General features: G+C 34.9%; 1 protein-coding gene across 2 annotated transcripts; it reads right to left on the bottom strand.

Annotated features, from left to right (window-relative positions):
• Positions 1–745: 745 nt before the first annotated feature.
• Positions 746–12,552, bottom strand: obst-B (obstructor-B). 2 transcript variants are annotated; one of them, XM_018003758.2, is made up of 6 exons: positions 12,399–12,552; positions 12,134–12,191; positions 7,409–7,631; positions 6,323–6,441; positions 1,080–1,476; positions 746–1,020 (listed from the first exon to the last, which is right to left on the bottom strand). In XM_018003758.2, the coding sequence occupies exons 2-6, from the start codon at positions 12,171–12,173 to the stop codon at positions 849–851; spliced, it is 951 nt and encodes a 316-aa protein (XP_017859247.1). In that variant the 5' UTR covers positions 12,174–12,191; positions 12,399–12,552; the 3' UTR covers positions 746–848. The 2 variants fall into 2 exon arrangements, with proteins under 2 accessions (XP_017859247.1, XP_089320326.1); XM_089464200.1 differs by lacking the exon at positions 12,134–12,191 and having other exon boundaries at positions 12,399–12,521.
• Between the last annotated feature and the right edge of the window lie 5,888 nt (positions 12,553–18,440).

Raw genomic sequence — 18,440 nt, 5'->3', positions numbered from 1 at the left:
CTTTTATATTAGCTGGTCCACTTGAAATCCTATAACTGCTTTTCCCCCATCATATTATGTCTATTTCCGCATCCACTTTTCTTTGCCATCCTCTTGGCAATTGGCAATGGTTTGGCATAAACAAATGCTGCAGCAAGGCCAAGTGAAATGTCTTATCGCTTGTCGGATATTTTACTTTGCTGCTTAAACAATACAATTTTACGAGCTGCCACCCCGCTTTGGCCCCACCCAGCTGGCACTTTACGCTGCCAGATTAAGTCCCCCACCCCCAGCTCCGCCCCCTCCCACACACACACTTCGATAATGGCCACTGTAAATCTCGTCTTTTCAACTGCTCGCAATTCTCACAATTCGCACAATGCAATTTTCGATGCGTTTTATCGAATGCTTCTTGTCTGCCAAACGTCATACACATGTCCAACGCAAGTGAGTGTATATATATATATATGTGTGCGTATGTGTTGGTTCGAGTTGTTGCTGTTTTGTTGCACACTTCTCTGCATGCTCAACGGCAAATTGAATTTATGCGCTGCAGGCGCATTTAAAGCGGAGCAAGGACCGCATTGATTGTATTCTGGTAAGCTATGGAGCTGCCAGGGAATACCCCTATGGGCTGCTTTTTATTTTGTTGCAAGGATTGCAATCCTTGTCTGTATGTGCATAAAGAAAGCTGTCATCTCTTGTGCTATTGGCAGAAATCGGAACACAACAATATTTAGTTGGCTTTAAATAGTTCCGCATATCATTTGAGATTTACGGATTTCGTGATTGGCGGAATCCGACATTTATTTGTGTACAGGATGGGACGCACTTAAGACTAAACACAGTCGGCATTTGGACCATCGCAGTTACTCCTCCTCTAGCTCGGGCGCCTCCTCATCGACGACGACCTTCGGCTTCGGCTTGCGCCTGGAGGCGCCACGCACTCGTGCCGGCCGCTTGGTGGTCGTGGACTTTGGCTTGGGATTTTCCAGCTCATCCAGCTCCGCATCGGTTAGACGATCCTTATACCAATCAGCGCTGCATGGGAAAACTTGTTACATCTTTTGAGCACTTGATTGAGCTACCGCAGCGCTTACCAGTCGGGCACCTTGCGAGCCCAGTCGCAGGTCTTGTTCTCATCGTCGAACACCTGGCCCAGCTTGCAGCCGTTGCGACGCGGCAGATCTCCGTTCACGCACACATAGAAGAACTGGCAGTCGTCAGGATCGGCGTATCGCGGATGGGTCACGGCAATGCTCTCGTTCACCTTGGGGCACTGGAACTCAAAGATGTCCTCCGACTTGCAGCCAGTCACGCCCACCTCATCGGGCCACGTGCAGATGCCAGTCTTCGGATTGAACACCAAGCCCGCCGGACAGGTGATCATATTGAACATGCCATCCACACAGAAGTAGAACTTATCGCAAATGCCGGGCTTCTCGTGGCCAAAGTATCCGTTCTTGCGCGGACAGTGCAGCGATGGCTGGGGAGTCTCTATTAAGGATTATATTAATGTGATGTATGACAATTTAAATATACAAATTGGTATATTTAAATAAAATTATATTTATAGTTCTTACTTTGTAATGTTACTACTACTTCTCATACTTATAATGATGAATGAATCTTAATGCTAATTTTACTAATTCTACTACTTTTAATATAAGTGCTACTGCAAATATTACTACTACAAATTCCAATATCTTTACGTCTACTTCTACTTCTATTAATACTACTACTACTAATCCTATTTTTAGTACTATTTCTATTTTTTCTACTGCTATTTCTACTACCATTTCATTACTATTTCTACTTCTATTTCTACAACATTTTCTACTACCATTTCCACTACTATTTCTACTTCTATTTTCACTACTAATTCTACTACTAATTCTACCAATATTTCTACTAACAATCCTACTACTAATACTGCTACTACTATACTGCCATTCCTACTTCCTTCCTTATTCTTCTACTAATTCTACTACCAATTCTACTACTATTTCTTCTACTATTTCTACTACTAAATCTACTGTTATTATTACAGCTATTTCTACTACAATTTTTATTAAAAATTCTACTACTAAATCTACTGTCAATTCTATCACTTATTCGATTCATAATTATACTACCAATTCCACTACTCTTTCTTCCACTATTTCTACTCTAAATATACTGCTATTATTACAGCTAATTCTACTACTATTTCTACTACTTTCTACTACTATTTTAATAAAATTTCTTCTACTAATTCTAGTACTATTTTTATTAATATTTCTACAACTAATTCTACCACTATTTCTACTGCAAAGACTTCTACAATTTCTACAACTATTTCCACTAATATTTCTACTACTATTTCTACTACTAAATCTACCGCTATTTCTACTACTAAATCTACAGCTATTTCTACTACTAAATCTACTGCTATTTCTATTACTAAAAATGCTGCTATTTCTACTACTAATTCTACTACTTTTTCTACTATTATTTTTACTAAATTTTCTACTACTTTTTCTACTACTAATTCTACTACTAATTCTACTACTTTTTCTACTACTTTTTCTACTACTAAATCTACTACTATTTTTACTACTAAATATACGGCTATTTCTACTACTAATTTTACTACTATTTCTTCTACTATTTCTACTACCAATTCTACTACTAAATCTACTTCTATTTCTACTACCAATTCTACTACTAAATCTACTTCTATTTCTACTACTTTTTCTACTACTAAATCTACTGCTATTTCTATTACTAAATATACTACTTTTTCTACTACTTTTTCTACTACTTTTTCTACTACTTTTTCTACTACTATTTCTACTACTTTTTCTACTACTTTTTCTACTACTATTTCTATTACTAAATATACTGCTATTTCTATTACTAAATCTACTGCTATTTCTATTACTAAATATACTGCTATTTCTACTACGAAATCTACTACTTATTCTACTACTATTTCTACTACTTTTTCTACTACTTTTTCTACTACTATTTCTACTACTAAATATACTGCTATTTCTACTACTAAATCTACTACTTTTTTTACTACTAATTCTTCTACATTTCTACTACTAATTCTACTACTTTTTCTACTACTAATGTACTATTTTTACTTTTAAATCTACTGCTATTTCTATTACTAAATATACTGCTATTTCTACTACGAAATCTACTACTTATTCTACTACTTTTTCTACTATTATTTTTACTAAATTTTCTACTACTTTTTCTATTACTAATTCTACTACTTTTTCTACTACTAATTCTACTACTTTTTCTACTACTATTTCTACTACTTTTTCTACTACTAAATATACTGCTATTTCTACTAATAAATCTACTACTATTTTTAGTAAATAAAAATAATAATAAAATAAACATAGTAGTAGAAATAGTAGTAGAAAAAATAGTAGAATAAGTAGTAGAAATAGTAGTAGAAAAAATAGTAGAATAAGTAGTAGAAATAGTAGTAGAAATAGCAGTATATTTGGTAGTAAAAATAGTAGTAGATTTAGTAGTAGAAATAGCAGTAGATTAAGTAGTAGAAAAAGTAGTAAAAAAATTAGTAGAAATAGTAGTAGAAAAAGTAGTAAAAAAATTAGTAGAAATAGTAGTAGAAAAAGTAGTAGAAATAGTAGTAGAACAAGTAGTAGATTTAGTAGTAGAAATAGCAGTATATTTAGTAAGAGAAATAGAAAGTAGTAGATTTAGTAGTAGAAATAGTAGTAGAAAAGTTAGTAGAAATAGTAGTAGAAAACGTAGTAGAAAAAGTAGTAGATTTAGTAGTAGAAATAGCAGTAGATTTAGTAGTAGAAAAAGTAGTAGAAAAAGCAGTATATTTAGTAATAGAAATAGCAGTAGATTTAGTAGTAGAAATAGCGGTAGATTTAGTAGTAGAAAAAGTAGTAGAAATAGTAGTAGAAATAGCAGTAGATTTAGTAGTAGAACTGGTAGTAGAAATAGTAGAAGAAATAGTAGTAAAATTAGTAGTAGAAATAGCCGTATATTTAGTAGTAGATTTAGTAGTAGAAAAAGTAGTAGAGTTTTTAGTAGAAATAGTAGTAGAAAAAGTAGTAGAAATCGTAGCAGCATTAGTAGCGGAAATAGTAGTAGAAATATTAGTAGAAGAAGTAGTAGAATTAGTAGCGGAAATAGTTGTAGAAATGGTAGAAATAATAGAAATATTAGTAGAAATGGTAGTAGAATTAGTAGTAGAAGTTGTAGTAGAATAAGTAGTTGACATATTAGTAGAATTGGTAGTAGAGTAGTAGTAATAGAGTTAGTAGTAGAAATAGCTGGAAATAATTAGTAAAATTAGTATTCGAAATAGTAGTAGAAATAATAGTAGAAATAGTAGCAAAATATATTAGGAGAAATAAAAGTAGAATAGTAGCAGAATTGGTAGTAGAAATAGCTGTAGAAATATCTGTATAAACAGTAGTAGAAATAGCTCCACAAATAGTAGTAGAATTATTAGTACAAGAAATAGTAGTAGAATTGGTAAAAAAAATAGCTGTAAAATAGTAGTAGAATTAGTAGTATAAAAGTAGTAGAAATAGTAATGGAATCAGTAGGGGAAGTAGCTGTAAATATATTAATAAAAAAAATATTAGTAGAAATAGTAGTGGAAATGGTAGTAGAAATTTTAGTTGGGGAAATGGTAGTAGAATTAGTTGTAGAAATAGTTGTAGAGTTAGGTGTAGAAATAGCTCCGCAAATAGTAAGAGAAATAGCAGTAAAAAAAAGTTTTACAAATAGTATTAAAAATAGTAAAATTAGATGTAGTACTACTGGTATCAATAGTGGTAGAAATAGTACTAGAATTGGTTAGAAATAGTGGTAGAGTTGATAGTAGATATATTTCTACCGTTATGCCATTTAACTATTTCTACCGATATGTCTACTACTTACTTTACTAGTATTTCTTTAGTTATTCTACAGCTATTTCTACTTCTATTTCTACTACTATTTCTACTACTAGTTCTACTACTAGTTCTACTACTCTTTCTACTATTAATTCTACTACTGCGACTATTTCTACTAATACTTCTACTTCTAATTCTACTATTTATTTCATAATAACTTTTATTACTTCTTCTACTACCAATACTTTTTCAAACACTTTCTGTTACTACTTCTACAGCCACTAATATTTCAGATATTTCTTCTACGTTACTTTATTACTAAATGATAACAACTATTACTACCAGTAGTGAGCCTATATATATGCATTCTTTAAAAGTGCTTTAACAGAGTGTTCGCTTCAATAATTTATATGGTGTACTTTGCATATGAAGTCGTGTGTTTTTTATTCGGTCCCTGCATAGCTTTCAGTGTCGAGGCAGCATTCTTTGGCTGCAGTTGTTTAAGGTCTAAACTGAAAGTTTACTGCCGCAGCCGTTTGCCAACAGTGCAACCTACTGGAAGCCCATATCTTAGCAGGACCAACTTCCTGTGGCCCAACGTTGGGCATTTCCTCTGGCAAGGAGCGTGGTCGAGCATATGTAGACGTAAATCGATTATGCTGCAGTACTTGGACAAAGGAGAGGAAAAAGAAGGAAACCATATGCTGGTCAAAGACAAAGGTAATTGAAATGGCCAGTGGGCGAACAATAAGTGTGCTAATTGCTTCGATGTATGAACAATTATTTATTTAAATTTTGAGAGCCAGCAACTCTGAATTCCAGAGAATCGCATGGCATTCAGTCGTATGAGCATACGAGATGAGCATGTAATGGAGCTGACGTGAAAATATCACTAATTGGAAATTAGAAAATATAGTCGACGTTGAGCCTCTTTACTGCCAGTGCAAATGCAAAAAAAAAAAAAAAAAAAAACCTTGGCGGCCACGTGTCGGCTGCCCCGTCCCGTCCCCCTTGGCCCAGCAACAATAAAATCATACTGAGCGTGACAAAATAAAATAATAAAATAAGAAATAAAACAAGTCTACCAAGGAAATGGCTAAAATAAAAGCGAAGCACCCAAAACAACGGAGAGTGAGAGAGAGACCCATCCAAGTCAGGGGACCAAAGACCTATTGACGACAACAATTTGGGTTAACCATCTCGCATGCTCTTTTGCATAATAAATAAGTTAACTTTATTTTTTGTATTTTGTTCTTGTTCTTCTTTGAATTTGTTTTTTTCCTTTTTTTCGAGCTTTAAAGGTACGCGTAACGAGCAAATAAGTGTGGGCACGGCCGTTGTGTTTATTGGTCTGATTTTAGTCAGGTTTAAATATAGCGGCAAGCGTGAGATTCCACGCTGAGCCACACGCTCTGCATACTTAAAATAAATTGAGGAGCCCAACTTGACTCAATACTCACGCAGCTTGGAACGCTTGGAGCAGTCGATGTTATAGGGCAAATCGCATTTCTCCTCGATGGGCGAGTAATCGTTGAAGACCATGCCATCGGCACATAGACGCTCCGTGGGCACACCGTCTCTGTAATTAGACCAAAGCCGGAACTAAATTAGTGCATTACCTAAAATGTATGAAATCATTTGGTATTTATATGGCCAGTAAGCCAGTTGTTCCATCTTTTCACTTGCTATTTTTATGTTCACAAAGAGCTTACACATCGTTGGATTCGTGTCATATTGTAACACTTTTTTTCAGCACACCTGAATTATTAATACTTGAAGAGCCAATGATTCGAAAGATGAGCAAACGCGCATTTGTACGCATCATTGATTAAAGCGAATAAAATAAGGTAAGCGAAGCAGCTCAAAAGGCTGAGATGGCTGCTTAATGCAAGGAATATAAAAAAAAAAAACTCTGCATTTAAATGCTAAATAAGTATATATACCCCTAAGTATATTTATTTATATATATAGATCAAAATATACATATGTAAGGCCTATTGCCTCATATTAGCTAACTGTAACTGAAGGTTTTTAATGTAGAAATTATTCCACCCTGAGCCCTTTGAAAACGCGAAGTCAGTTTCATGTATGTCACGTGGCAGAGCTTGTATAGTATATATAATCGAGACCAATCCATCTATCAGTCCATCTATCTGTCTGTCTGCTCGTCATCTGTCCATCCCTATGTCCGTCCGTGTTTTCTTCGGTAAGTGTTAGCGCATTAATCTCAGCTGCTATAAAAATTAGATACTTGAAATTTGCTATGTAGCTCCGGGTCTCGCACGCACACCTCAATACGGTTTAAAGAAATCGATAGCTGATCTCGTTTTAGAGCTATCGATTATCGAAAATCAATCTTAATGTTATATCTAGCCAAGACTTTCATAGTCCGGGACAAATTGATTATAGAATCAATATTCGATATTCCTCATCTACTATTGCATTATAAAATATTTTCAATTTCATCTCGATTTCATTTCATATTTCTGCCATTATCTTATTCAAATCTCCGTCAACATATATGTACGTATATAGCTCTGACTTACAAGCACGCATAATATTTATCGCACTGTTTGCTATCCGGATAGAAGCCATTTGGCTCCGGGCACTCCTCGCTGGGCTCGTACTCTGCCGCTGCCTGCACTTGTTTCCGTTTGGGCTCCACTGCCGCTTCCTGAACAGGATCACGTGTTCTTGGTGGCAAATGGCGCTGTGAGGGTGGATGGCCCGGACCCACTCGCATATATGCACGTTGAGCAAGCGTTGTTCCTGTGCGCGCGAAAAACAAAAAATATATTGCATAAAATTAGCTGGGAAATTGCTGATATGATTTCATTGAACGAAAATGTTTCGAAAATAGCCTGAATATAAATATTTAACATATTTACGTGAGTAAACATTATAAAGCAATATTAAAGAAATTTAATAAAAAAGTATGACATAATATTTAGCGAAGCTCAATGAATAAATAAATAATTCGAATTTAGATATCTAAAATATTTTCTAAAAATAAATATTAAGAAAAATATATAGAAAAATGTTAAGAGATGTTATTATTAAGTCATAGTTATGTTTAGACAAATTATTTATTTATTTTAAGTTTTTAAGAAAGAGAAAGATTTTTTTTAAATGCTCAGGATATTTTCATTGATAAATATTGTGAATACAAAATATCTTTCTAAATTGATTATTATTATTTTTTATTATTAAAAAGCAATAAGTAAATAAAAATTTTTCTAGTTTTTTAGATTGTCTTGATTGATTTTTTATTTTACTTTAACTATTATTATTGACATTAACTTTTACTATATATTATATATATTTAATTAACAGATTTGATATTCATTTAAAAAAAATAAATATTTAATATGTTTTATGTTCAGATATCAAAGTAGCAAAAAACTAAAAAAAACTAAAAGTAAATTATTTTTAAAATAAATTATTAAATAATTATTTTTAAGCTCCATTTCTTTTATTATCCACAGCACAATTTTTTTGCAATGTATAAGTAATATTATGACTTGTTTTCTTTTATTTATTTTATTTACCGGCCGGTCTGTCTTACCCAAACTCCAGCCCCAGTTTTGTGCAGTGCACAAGTTTAAAAAATTTTTTTTTCTTAATTTTTAGACGCTTAAAACCAGTTGCTGGAACTTAATATATGTCGATATGTATATGAGTCGAGCGTGTGTTATTTCGTTGTTTTATGAACTGGGAGTGGAGATTGCGACATGGGCTAATCAGGCAAGCGACCTCAAAAGTGAAAGTTACGACATACAAAAAATAAATAAACCTCTCAAGAAGCGCCAAATCAGCTGTTTTTATGCCAATCAGCTGGAGGTGAGCTAATGGCGTGGCATGGCCAGGGCAGAGCCAAAGCATGGCCATGGCGTCTTCCATTCGCAGAGCCATTGTCGTGCACTTCCGACAAGCTGCAGCGAATTGCAACAACTAGTGGCACTTCAAGGTGAACCACTTTAAATGGCAGCATTGCAAACAAAAATAAATAAAATTAAATAAATAAAAATATAAAAAGAAATACAAAACATAAAACACAGTCGAGGCACGAAAATACAAGAAAAGACGAATTAAATTCAATTCCAAGCCGATCCGACGAGCGCTGTTGTTGTTGCCCCGCCTATTGGAGTGTGACTGCCTGACATTCGATTAAACGTTAATAAAGAAACAATTCCACAGAGCAATTAGTGCGTAAAGTGTCAGGCAACATTTAAGCCAGCCACCAACACCGCAACGGCAACAACAACGCCAACGCCAACAACAACACAACAACAATAAAAACAAGTTGTTGCCACTGCAGCTGCCGCTTGTCATTGAAACACGTTTTCGTACACGACTTGAACAAAAAAAAAAAAAAAAAAAAAAAAAAAAAAATCAAAAAAAAATCAAAAAAATAACCGCCGAGAAAAAAACTCACAAAAGGCAGAAAAAGTTGCTATGACTTTCGTAGTTGATTTAGGCTATACTCTAGCTGAGAGTCCGAGAAAAAGCACTTCTGCTACATGAAGAGCTTTGCAATATGAGTAAGTGAAAATAGATTTTGTTTATCAAGTTGAAGGTTGTTCTAGGTAATAGTACAAATACTAAAATAATATAGACTTAACCTTTATAGTTTTATATAGCGATAGATTTAGAAAATAGATGCTACATGTTTTAAAAATCTTCTCAAATAAAAAATTACTAAATTAAAAAATTACATAAATTAAAATAATTAAAAGCTCATTAAACAACTAAATTCAAAGCGTTTGGAAAATAAGAAGCATATTCAATTGCAAGACATTCTATCTACATATTTATCTATGTATTGTGAATTAAAGATCTGCATAAATGTAATTACCTCAAACTTGTATCTAACATATAGTATCTATATATTTATATACCAATCTTCAAATACTTTAAGTTTCTTAACTCAACCTTTCTTCCCATACAGTTATTTAAATGTCTATAGACTTCTTTATACATTATCTTTGTCATATGCTCAACTACGTCGCATATTGGTCGGGCATGCGCTTAAAGTTTTCCGTGGATCTGGCAGCTTGTCAACAAGTTTATCATAGAATCCCGGTTGCGACAACCGTCGTCTGTCCCTTGTCCCCTGTTCCATTTCCCCTACTACTTCCATTTCCCTCCTACTCTGATGACTCCTCGCGTCCCCTTTGACTCGTATTTCCAGTCCGGTTAAACTAGATTAATTGAGTGCCTTAGCTGCCGCAGCTGATGAAATTGAGAAAAAAATACCCAAAGTCTTTTTTTTTTTTTGCCTTGTTTGCTTTCATCGTCAAATCGAATTCGAGTCACACAATTTTGTGGGTGGTCGGGCCTGTCGTCACATAGAGAAATAAAATGGGCGTGAAACATGCGTGTGAAGTTCATTGAACATTTGCCAGATGAAATAGAAACAGCTGGCAGTATATCTTTTTCAGGTCGCTCGCTCAACTGTTTTGAGTTGGGATTTAATCAAGCCATTCACACCAAACGGGACGACATTAAAGTTGTCTAGACTGCGCTCCAAAGGGTGTAAGCTACATGAGAAGCACGTAGAGCGGCGCAGTGTACAAATGTATAACTTTAAAAATTATTCAAGTTTCTCCTATTTGACATAGACAGTCATAGCTCGAATATAATAAGAGTCTAATTTATTTTGATTGTCCTATTTGTTTGATAGTTAGCCTAGTCTATGGCCAATAGAGCTCCCTAGTTGTCATACCGCAAACACAACATTTGCGCCGTAATTAAACAAGAATTCTATTTCTGATGCCCACATATCTATATATATATATATAGAGAGAGAGAGAGAGATGATATTTAATGAGGAGCGACGCTCAAACAATTGCCAATAATTTTCATGGCCATTTTAACATGATTACAAAATATGTTTTACACTCCCACACACACACACACACACGCATACATCCATGTGAATATGACTCATGTGTAAACAGTGAAAATTAACAACATCAAAAAATACAATTTGATACGTGTTTGGTGGGCAGGCAACAACAATTTTAATGAGGCGCCACACCAATAAAATAAAGTATTCCAACTAAATACACTCGTATTTCTAGCTGGGCAAAAACTATATATTAATTGTCGAGCATTAGTCAAATATGAATTTAAATGAAATGAAATGCATGCGTGCTGACACGTCTATTTATTTGCTAACCAAAATTATGCACACATATGTAAATGCAATTTACATATAATGCATGAAATACCAACAACAACAAAATGGGAAGTGCCTGACTAGCAAATACCCTGAACAGTATAAGGCGGCTGACCAAGCAAGAGTTATACTATTTCGATAGGCTGTATTTAAATAGTTAGTTTTCAAAATTTGGTAGTTGATTTAAAGTAATTAATTCAAAGTATAAATTGTAAACATTATGTCATTAGTTTAAAATAAATTTACTACAATTTAATTTCAATCCCTCCACCGACTGCCTTAGAAACTATACAAATTTCAAAAATGTTACAGAATTTATTTATTTAATACCTTAACTTAACCATAAAGCTAAAGAGTTTAGCTTTACTTTTTCGCATACTTCGGAAGATAGCCGGGTTAATTTCATACATATGGGTTTTCATAGAGAGAAGCTAATTATCTAGTTTGACATCTAGCTTGCAAGATCTTTAAGTTCTTCCCAGTAAAAAATTTTAAAGTAGAATAAATTATTTTAATATTTGATGAATATTCTTAAATAAATTTCATCTTAACAAAAAATGCTCCAATTTAAATGAAATTAATTATATATTTTGTACATGTAGTCTACAAAACGAACAGACGGAGATTCCTTCTTCGAATGCTATAATCATAGACTCTATAAAGATGCTCACAACATTATTATATTATGTTATATATATATATATATATATATATATTTGTATATACTCCAAGGTCACATGGCCATCTATTACATTCACATTCACTAAAAACAATACACACTCTCGATAACGATAAAATGTTTAGGGTATCGATAAAGCATAGCCATTCAAATTGCACAAATTCACAATTGACGACAGTTTCCACCGAAATCGATGTTGAATTATTAGGGAAAAATTGCATTTGTTGCCGCTATTAATATGCATTTGGCAAATAACTGTTTCAGCTGCGGCTCGAAATGAATGCTAATTGTTTGGCGATGTCAAATCTATTTGAATAAAATTACTCATTATGCTGACTGCCGATGCCATCTCATTAATTGCCACCGAGTGGGAGAGGGAGAGCGAGAGGGAGAGCGAGAGCCTTCACTTACCCACGAGCAGCGCGAATATGCAGATTTTCATTGACGCCATTTTGTTCAACAGTTCGACCTGTGCAAAGAGAAGCATTTAAAATTCGTTGTCTTTGTTTAATATTTGTTCTCTTATTAACTATTTTGGTAGGAGCACGAGAATCTTTTGTTGGCACAAGTTAGACGAGTTCATTTGGATTTCCCATCAGGCTTTGCACACTTTGCAGCACTTGTGCAGTGTTTCAATTCCACTCGTTTCACATTTCATCACATTTGCACTATTTACCGTGTTTTCCCTGTGTTTCTTCGTGCGCACGCGTCGCCGTCTCAAAGCCAACTGTTCGCTTTGCGCCTGTCTCGAATACTTTTTAAATGTGCTCTGCGACCTGTTTGTGTTGTTGTTGTTCTTGTTGTTGTTGTTGCTGCTCACTCAAACAACAACAGCTTAAAGCTAAAGAAACAAAATGTGTTAAATACTTTATGCAAAATGCATCTTGGCTAACGGCTTCGACTGCGACTTCGGCTTCGGTTTCGGTGGCGCATGCGTAATTACCGAAACCGGCTTGAGCTTTTTAAGCATACAGCTTTTGGCTAAAGCTCCCGAAAGTCGGGCTTGAAATGAGCTTGAGCTTTGCTAGCACTCCGGTGAAAAATACGTTATTTTAAAAAGAGTTTAAAAGCTGAACTTATATCCTATAAGAAATAGCTACGTTGGCTTTCTTTTATTTGTTGAGATTTTCTCACATTCCTATAGAAATCAGACAATTGATTTACCATTTATATAGCAAATGAAAAGCTCTAATTACAATTGATAATTTTCTATATAATTATCTTGCACGCACTTTCCTACTTTCATTATAAAAAAAAAAAAAAAATTGTCAAAGTCAGCCGCGCTATTCTGTAAAAGCTCTTAAGAGTGTAATAATTTATAAAATAAGAGTCACAAAAAAAAATAGAATTTGAATGTATTAAAATATATTTTTAAGTTATTATTATAACCTAATCCTATTCAAAGAACAGTTGGATGTCCGACAGCAATAATACCGACAAACTAGCCAACCAATTGGTTAAAGCTCTAAGCAAAATGTGCTATAGAATCTTAGACACTAAAGCACAATAATGAGATAAGAAAAAAAATCATAACCTAATTGCTAATTATTATAGTAATGAATAAAACACTTAATACATAATCAATATAAGTACTAAGGTCCGTTAATTTTTATAACTTTAAAGTTGTGCATAATTTAAAAAAAAAGGTACATTTAATACCAGCTTTAAAGGGGATGTGTAAATTTGATAAAACTAGAACACGAACTAAATATGTATGAAAACAACAGCAAACAGAAACCCAGAGAGTACATGGCGCACTTTGTAAGGATTGACGAAGCGAACCGAGCCTAACCGGACCCGTACCCGCACCAGGACCTGGAACCAGAGCCGGAGGCAACAAATTGTATATGCTAGGAGAAACATAATGGAAATCCAACACGAAATGCTCGTTGAAATATTGCATAGCTGTTACGAGCGTTACGAGCGTGCGTCCAATAACAACGCTGCCAGAATTTGTCAAAAGGCTGAAAGCTGTCAGCCAGTCAGGCACCAGGCCGGCATATGGCCTGTAGCTCCCAGGCCAGTCCAGGCCAGGCACGGCTCGACCAGGCATCGATGATTTGCATTTTAAAAATTAACTAAAAATTATGACAAAATGTTTGTGTGTGTGTGTGTGTGTATGTGTGTGTGTGTGTGCGGACAGCTTCAGGTGTCGCCGGCTCAGGTCATGTTTGCTGCATCATTGTACAGGCCCAGCCATGTCCAGCACCGTCTGAAACTACCAAAAGTTCCCTTGGCTTGTTTTCTAGCTGCTTGAGTTGCATTTGCCATGTCACTGTGCGTGTGTATGTGTGCCTGTGTGTGTGCGTAATAATTGTGATTGTGACAAATTGTCTTTTTGTGCTAAATTTACTCGAGCGCATCTCCTGTTCGCATTTAAAGCGTCCCATTTTATTTAGCCAAATATATGCAAATTGTTAACTTCAATGGCAATGGCAACGGCAACGGTTATATTATGTAAACACTCTGAATATTTAGATAACTGATTAGGGGCGTAAAAGGAAATAAGCAAATTGAAAGCGGAAAATCAACAGCAAATCCGCACGCTGCAAAATTAATTAAATATATGAAAAGGCTTTAAACTTGGACCTGACGAAGAATAATAGCGCCGAGGGCATGCGACTTAAAAAGGCGTTCTTAAAGAAATTTAAGGAATAAACTATGATTATTTTATTTTATTTTATTGTGCTGTGCTTCTCTTCAACATTTTTGTTTGACAACCACACAGAAAACTTTTGCTACAAATTTATTTTTAACAGAAGTCAGATTATGGCTTTCCAACTGAAAAATTTTATTTTTTGTGGATGTTGTATTTTTTTTTTTTATAAAATTCTGTTTGACATTTAGAAACAAAAACCTTGATGAAATTAGCAAAATACGTATACTCAAATACATAGAAAATTTCTATATACGTAAAACTACAAGGTATTTTTGGATTTATTTTCTACAACAATAATGGGACGAGTCCCTATATACATTTATAAATATAATGCATTCATAAATATAAAAGGTATATTTTGAAATTTATTTGAATAATATTTGTGGCAAATTTTATTAAATTAAAAAATATTAAAATTATACATTAAATATATAGAGTATTTTTGTATAGTTGCTAATACATTTTCTATTTTTGCTATTTCTGTATTCTTGAAATTGCAGTGTATTTTAATATACTAAAAATACAGCGTATTTCGGTATACGTCAAAATACTATATACAATATTTTCATAAACTTGCTAGTACATGATATTTTTGTATATATATACATATGTATATACCTAAAACTACAGGGTATTTTAAAATGCTGATATTTTGATAAGATTACTTCAGCTGCAGTATATTTCTATGCACTTTTACAGGGCATTTTGACATATCGAATATGTTTGAAATTTTCAATTTCAATTGCAATTTATTTCATTTTTTACATTGGAATTACTTATTAGTTCCCTACATCAATCTTCACACCCAAAATAAAGCTGAGCAAATACATTTAAACATCTCATTGACACTCAACATGTTGTCTATGGTCAACTTCTCTATATCCGTCCTATCCGACGACTTTTGGAATGTGAATACGCTTCCAGCATAGACGACTAAGCACATAATCCCTGCTATCATCCCAAACGGCGACAGATAAAGTTTATTGTGATTTCGTTGGGATTATGAAGCGATTACATAAAGCGCCGCCGCACAATGCGTCCGCCCCATTAGAATGAAGATTGAAATTCAAACGTTGCGGAATTTTCGGACTCCATTGTCACGGGACTGAGCACGTTGCACGTTGCACGCTGCATGCTGCACGTTGCTCAGAGTTGTCGCGCTGTCCAGGGTTGCTCTGCTCGCTTGACTAACGGCGGGTCGCGGCGCAGCGGCTCGGCTGCCGCAAAGTATGCAATGGCAGCTCTCAAGTGCCAGCTGCCTGCTGACTGCGCTCGAAACTTTACCAAAAGCTAATCATAATTTTCTCACAGATAGCGCCAACCCTATCTCCCTCCCTCTCTCGCTCCCTCTCTCTCTCTCTCTGTCCGCCACTTGTGCACGCGCCGTAGCAGCTTTAGTTTAGCTTTCGCTTGCAGTTTTTATCAGCTGCAGCTTTATTTTTATATTCAATTTTTCGTGAACCGCAGCGCCATAAGCGCCACGTTATTGTCATGTAATTGAATTTAATGGCAATACGAATGGATCCGCATCCGGTGGGCGGTGGGGGCGGTCATTCAATGTATTAGCCGGCGATTATCTGGCACTTTTGTGCTGCGCTTGCAACATCGGGCAACAATGGCAACGCCAGGCGAATATTCCCAATGGGGCAAGGGTGCGCTTCTTCCCTTTTTTAAGGTCAACAAAGTTTTTTTTCCTCCTCATTGTTCTTGGGCATTAGCTGAGTGAGCTCAAGTGCACGTTTGAATAGTAAAATAGTAAAATAGATATATATGCATATAATTTGGCTACTTTTCTATATGCATTCACGTGTCATTAGCTCACTTTGCAGTTAACTGCGCTTTGCAACACTGGAAGTTGGCCATTTTTGAACTGCCACTAAAAGGCGAATATGCCCGCAGTGAAGCCCTCTGTAATGGCTCCTTACATAACTGTAAGCCTGGCGTCTGATTTATAAAAGCTCTTTTTTGTGTATTTTACAACACTGCAAGTTGTGCCCTTTCCATTCCATTGCACAGCCGACTTAAACCAATTAATTCCTTTGGGAAGGGCTTATATAAGTATAATCCTGTCATATAATTAAATATGATATTTATTCAAGCCCTTTCCAATACTGGAGCTTGACCAACAACTTAAGCCAGCGCATGCCAATTAATTTTTTACATACGTATATTCACAGCTATAATTATCTGCTATATTGATACTTGATACTACTTCATTTTTCGACATTTTGATACACTTTAAACTTTTAACTTTAATAAACATATTTTTTTTTTAGATTTTGCAATTATTAGAAGATTTGCATCTACTATATATCTGTATTTTGTTAGACATTCAAATCTCATTTATCGAAAGGTAATTATTTACTTAATAGAGCTATGAATATAAAATATATGTAATTCCTTCCGAATTTTCAATTGAACTATTTCGAATTAACTCTATATATCGCCATAAATGTAAGTATGTCTCTCCTCAAATTTTATACTTTACATATTTTCCAACACTTGAAGCAGCCCATAAATCATTTATTCAATTGAAGCCAGCAGTTCGCGTTAACACTGCGTAAGCCAAAGAGTTTGCCATGATTTACACGTATGTATGCATGCATGCATGTGTGCATGTGTATGTGATATGGATGCACATGTGTGTAAGCCTGTCATATGCTTTAGTGATTTAATACATAAACTTCTGCTAGGCACTGTTCAGCCCATCAGCGGCATCTGCGGCATCTGTGGCATTCCCTGTCAGCCAGTCAGTCAGTCAGTCTTGGCGCCGTGTCAGCGCCATTTCACACACTGTATAACGTAACCTGTGCGTGCGTGTGTGTGGGTGTGTCCATGTCAGGGGGTAACCGCTACAGCATTGTTGCCTTTGATGTTGTTGTTGCTTTTATTATTTCCGTAGTTGTTGCTTTCCAATTTTTAATTAATGAGCGACGGCAGTGCGTGGCACAAATGTTTACATGTCATCTCTGTCGCATGCCATCGACCTCGGTACGTCCAGCACACATACACACACACACACACACTTAGGTAAATTTGTGTTCATTTTGTAACTAAGCTGCTTTTTGGCCATGTTTGCCTTTTATTTTGTCTAGTTCGCTTAAGTCCCTCAGCTGCGACAGGGCATCTGCATATTTAATTGCGCGCCTTTCTGTTTGCATTCGATTTGTCGCGTACACTGAAAGAAATTACAGTACCACATTTTGAAATAGAGCTAGAATTAGAGTTAAAAGTAAAGTACAAGTATATAAAATACTGTTGTAATATTTTTGAATATATAATAAACATTTTTAATTTTTTTTTTATTTGCATATAAAATGTTAAGAACAAAGCTGGTATATGTAAACAGTGTTGTTAAATGTATAGATCTTTGCCTGTGGCATTTATGTTTATTTTATTTATAATTATGCTCTAAAGCTTTCACCTTGAAGTAGAGCCACCAAAAAAGTGTAGTTAAAATATAAAAATAATCAGTGTTGGTAAGTATAAGTAATATTAATAGAAGACTTTATATTTTCCCTTGCCACATATTCTCATTTATTTTCAAATTAAAAACCGCTAACCTGTTTTTCGCAGTGCACACAGAAAAAATAATATTTTTTCAAGCAAACAGTGTTGTTAAGTGGCTTTAGCTGCAGCAGTGTAACACACATACGCTAGCTGGGAATTTGAGTTCATAATTCTTTTATAATTCATAAGTGCGCGTCGATTTTTCCAGTGAAATTCGATGGAACTGCAGCAAAATAAGATTTGTTGAAACCAGTGTTGGTAAGGGAAATAATGCTTAGTGTTTTCCCGCACTTGCACACAGCCTTTTCGCCAGCAATGTGTAATATCCGATCATTTCTGTCAGTGTAGCAATGAAAAGAGTTTGGCTTGATGAACACCCCTGATCAGTGTTGCTAAATGGGCTTCAATTCATTATGCCCGCTATCCGTATCAAAGCCTATTTTGGTTGAAAAATAGTTATGCAATCGCACAAAATATGCTCAGTTTCAATTAGAATTCAATGCGGGCTTTGGGCACATCAAATGCAATATACAAAATGCAGCTAGACAC

The sequence above is a fragment of the Drosophila arizonae genome, chromosome 3 (genome assembly GCF_054131065.1).
Source record: "Drosophila arizonae isolate 15081-1271.41 chromosome 3, UAZ_ARI_1.0, whole genome shotgun sequence".
Lineage (NCBI taxonomy): Eukaryota > Metazoa > Arthropoda > Insecta > Diptera > Drosophilidae > Drosophila > Drosophila arizonae.
The sequence above is the reverse complement of the archived record's forward strand: the minus strand, read 5'-3'. Positions and strand labels throughout refer to the sequence as shown.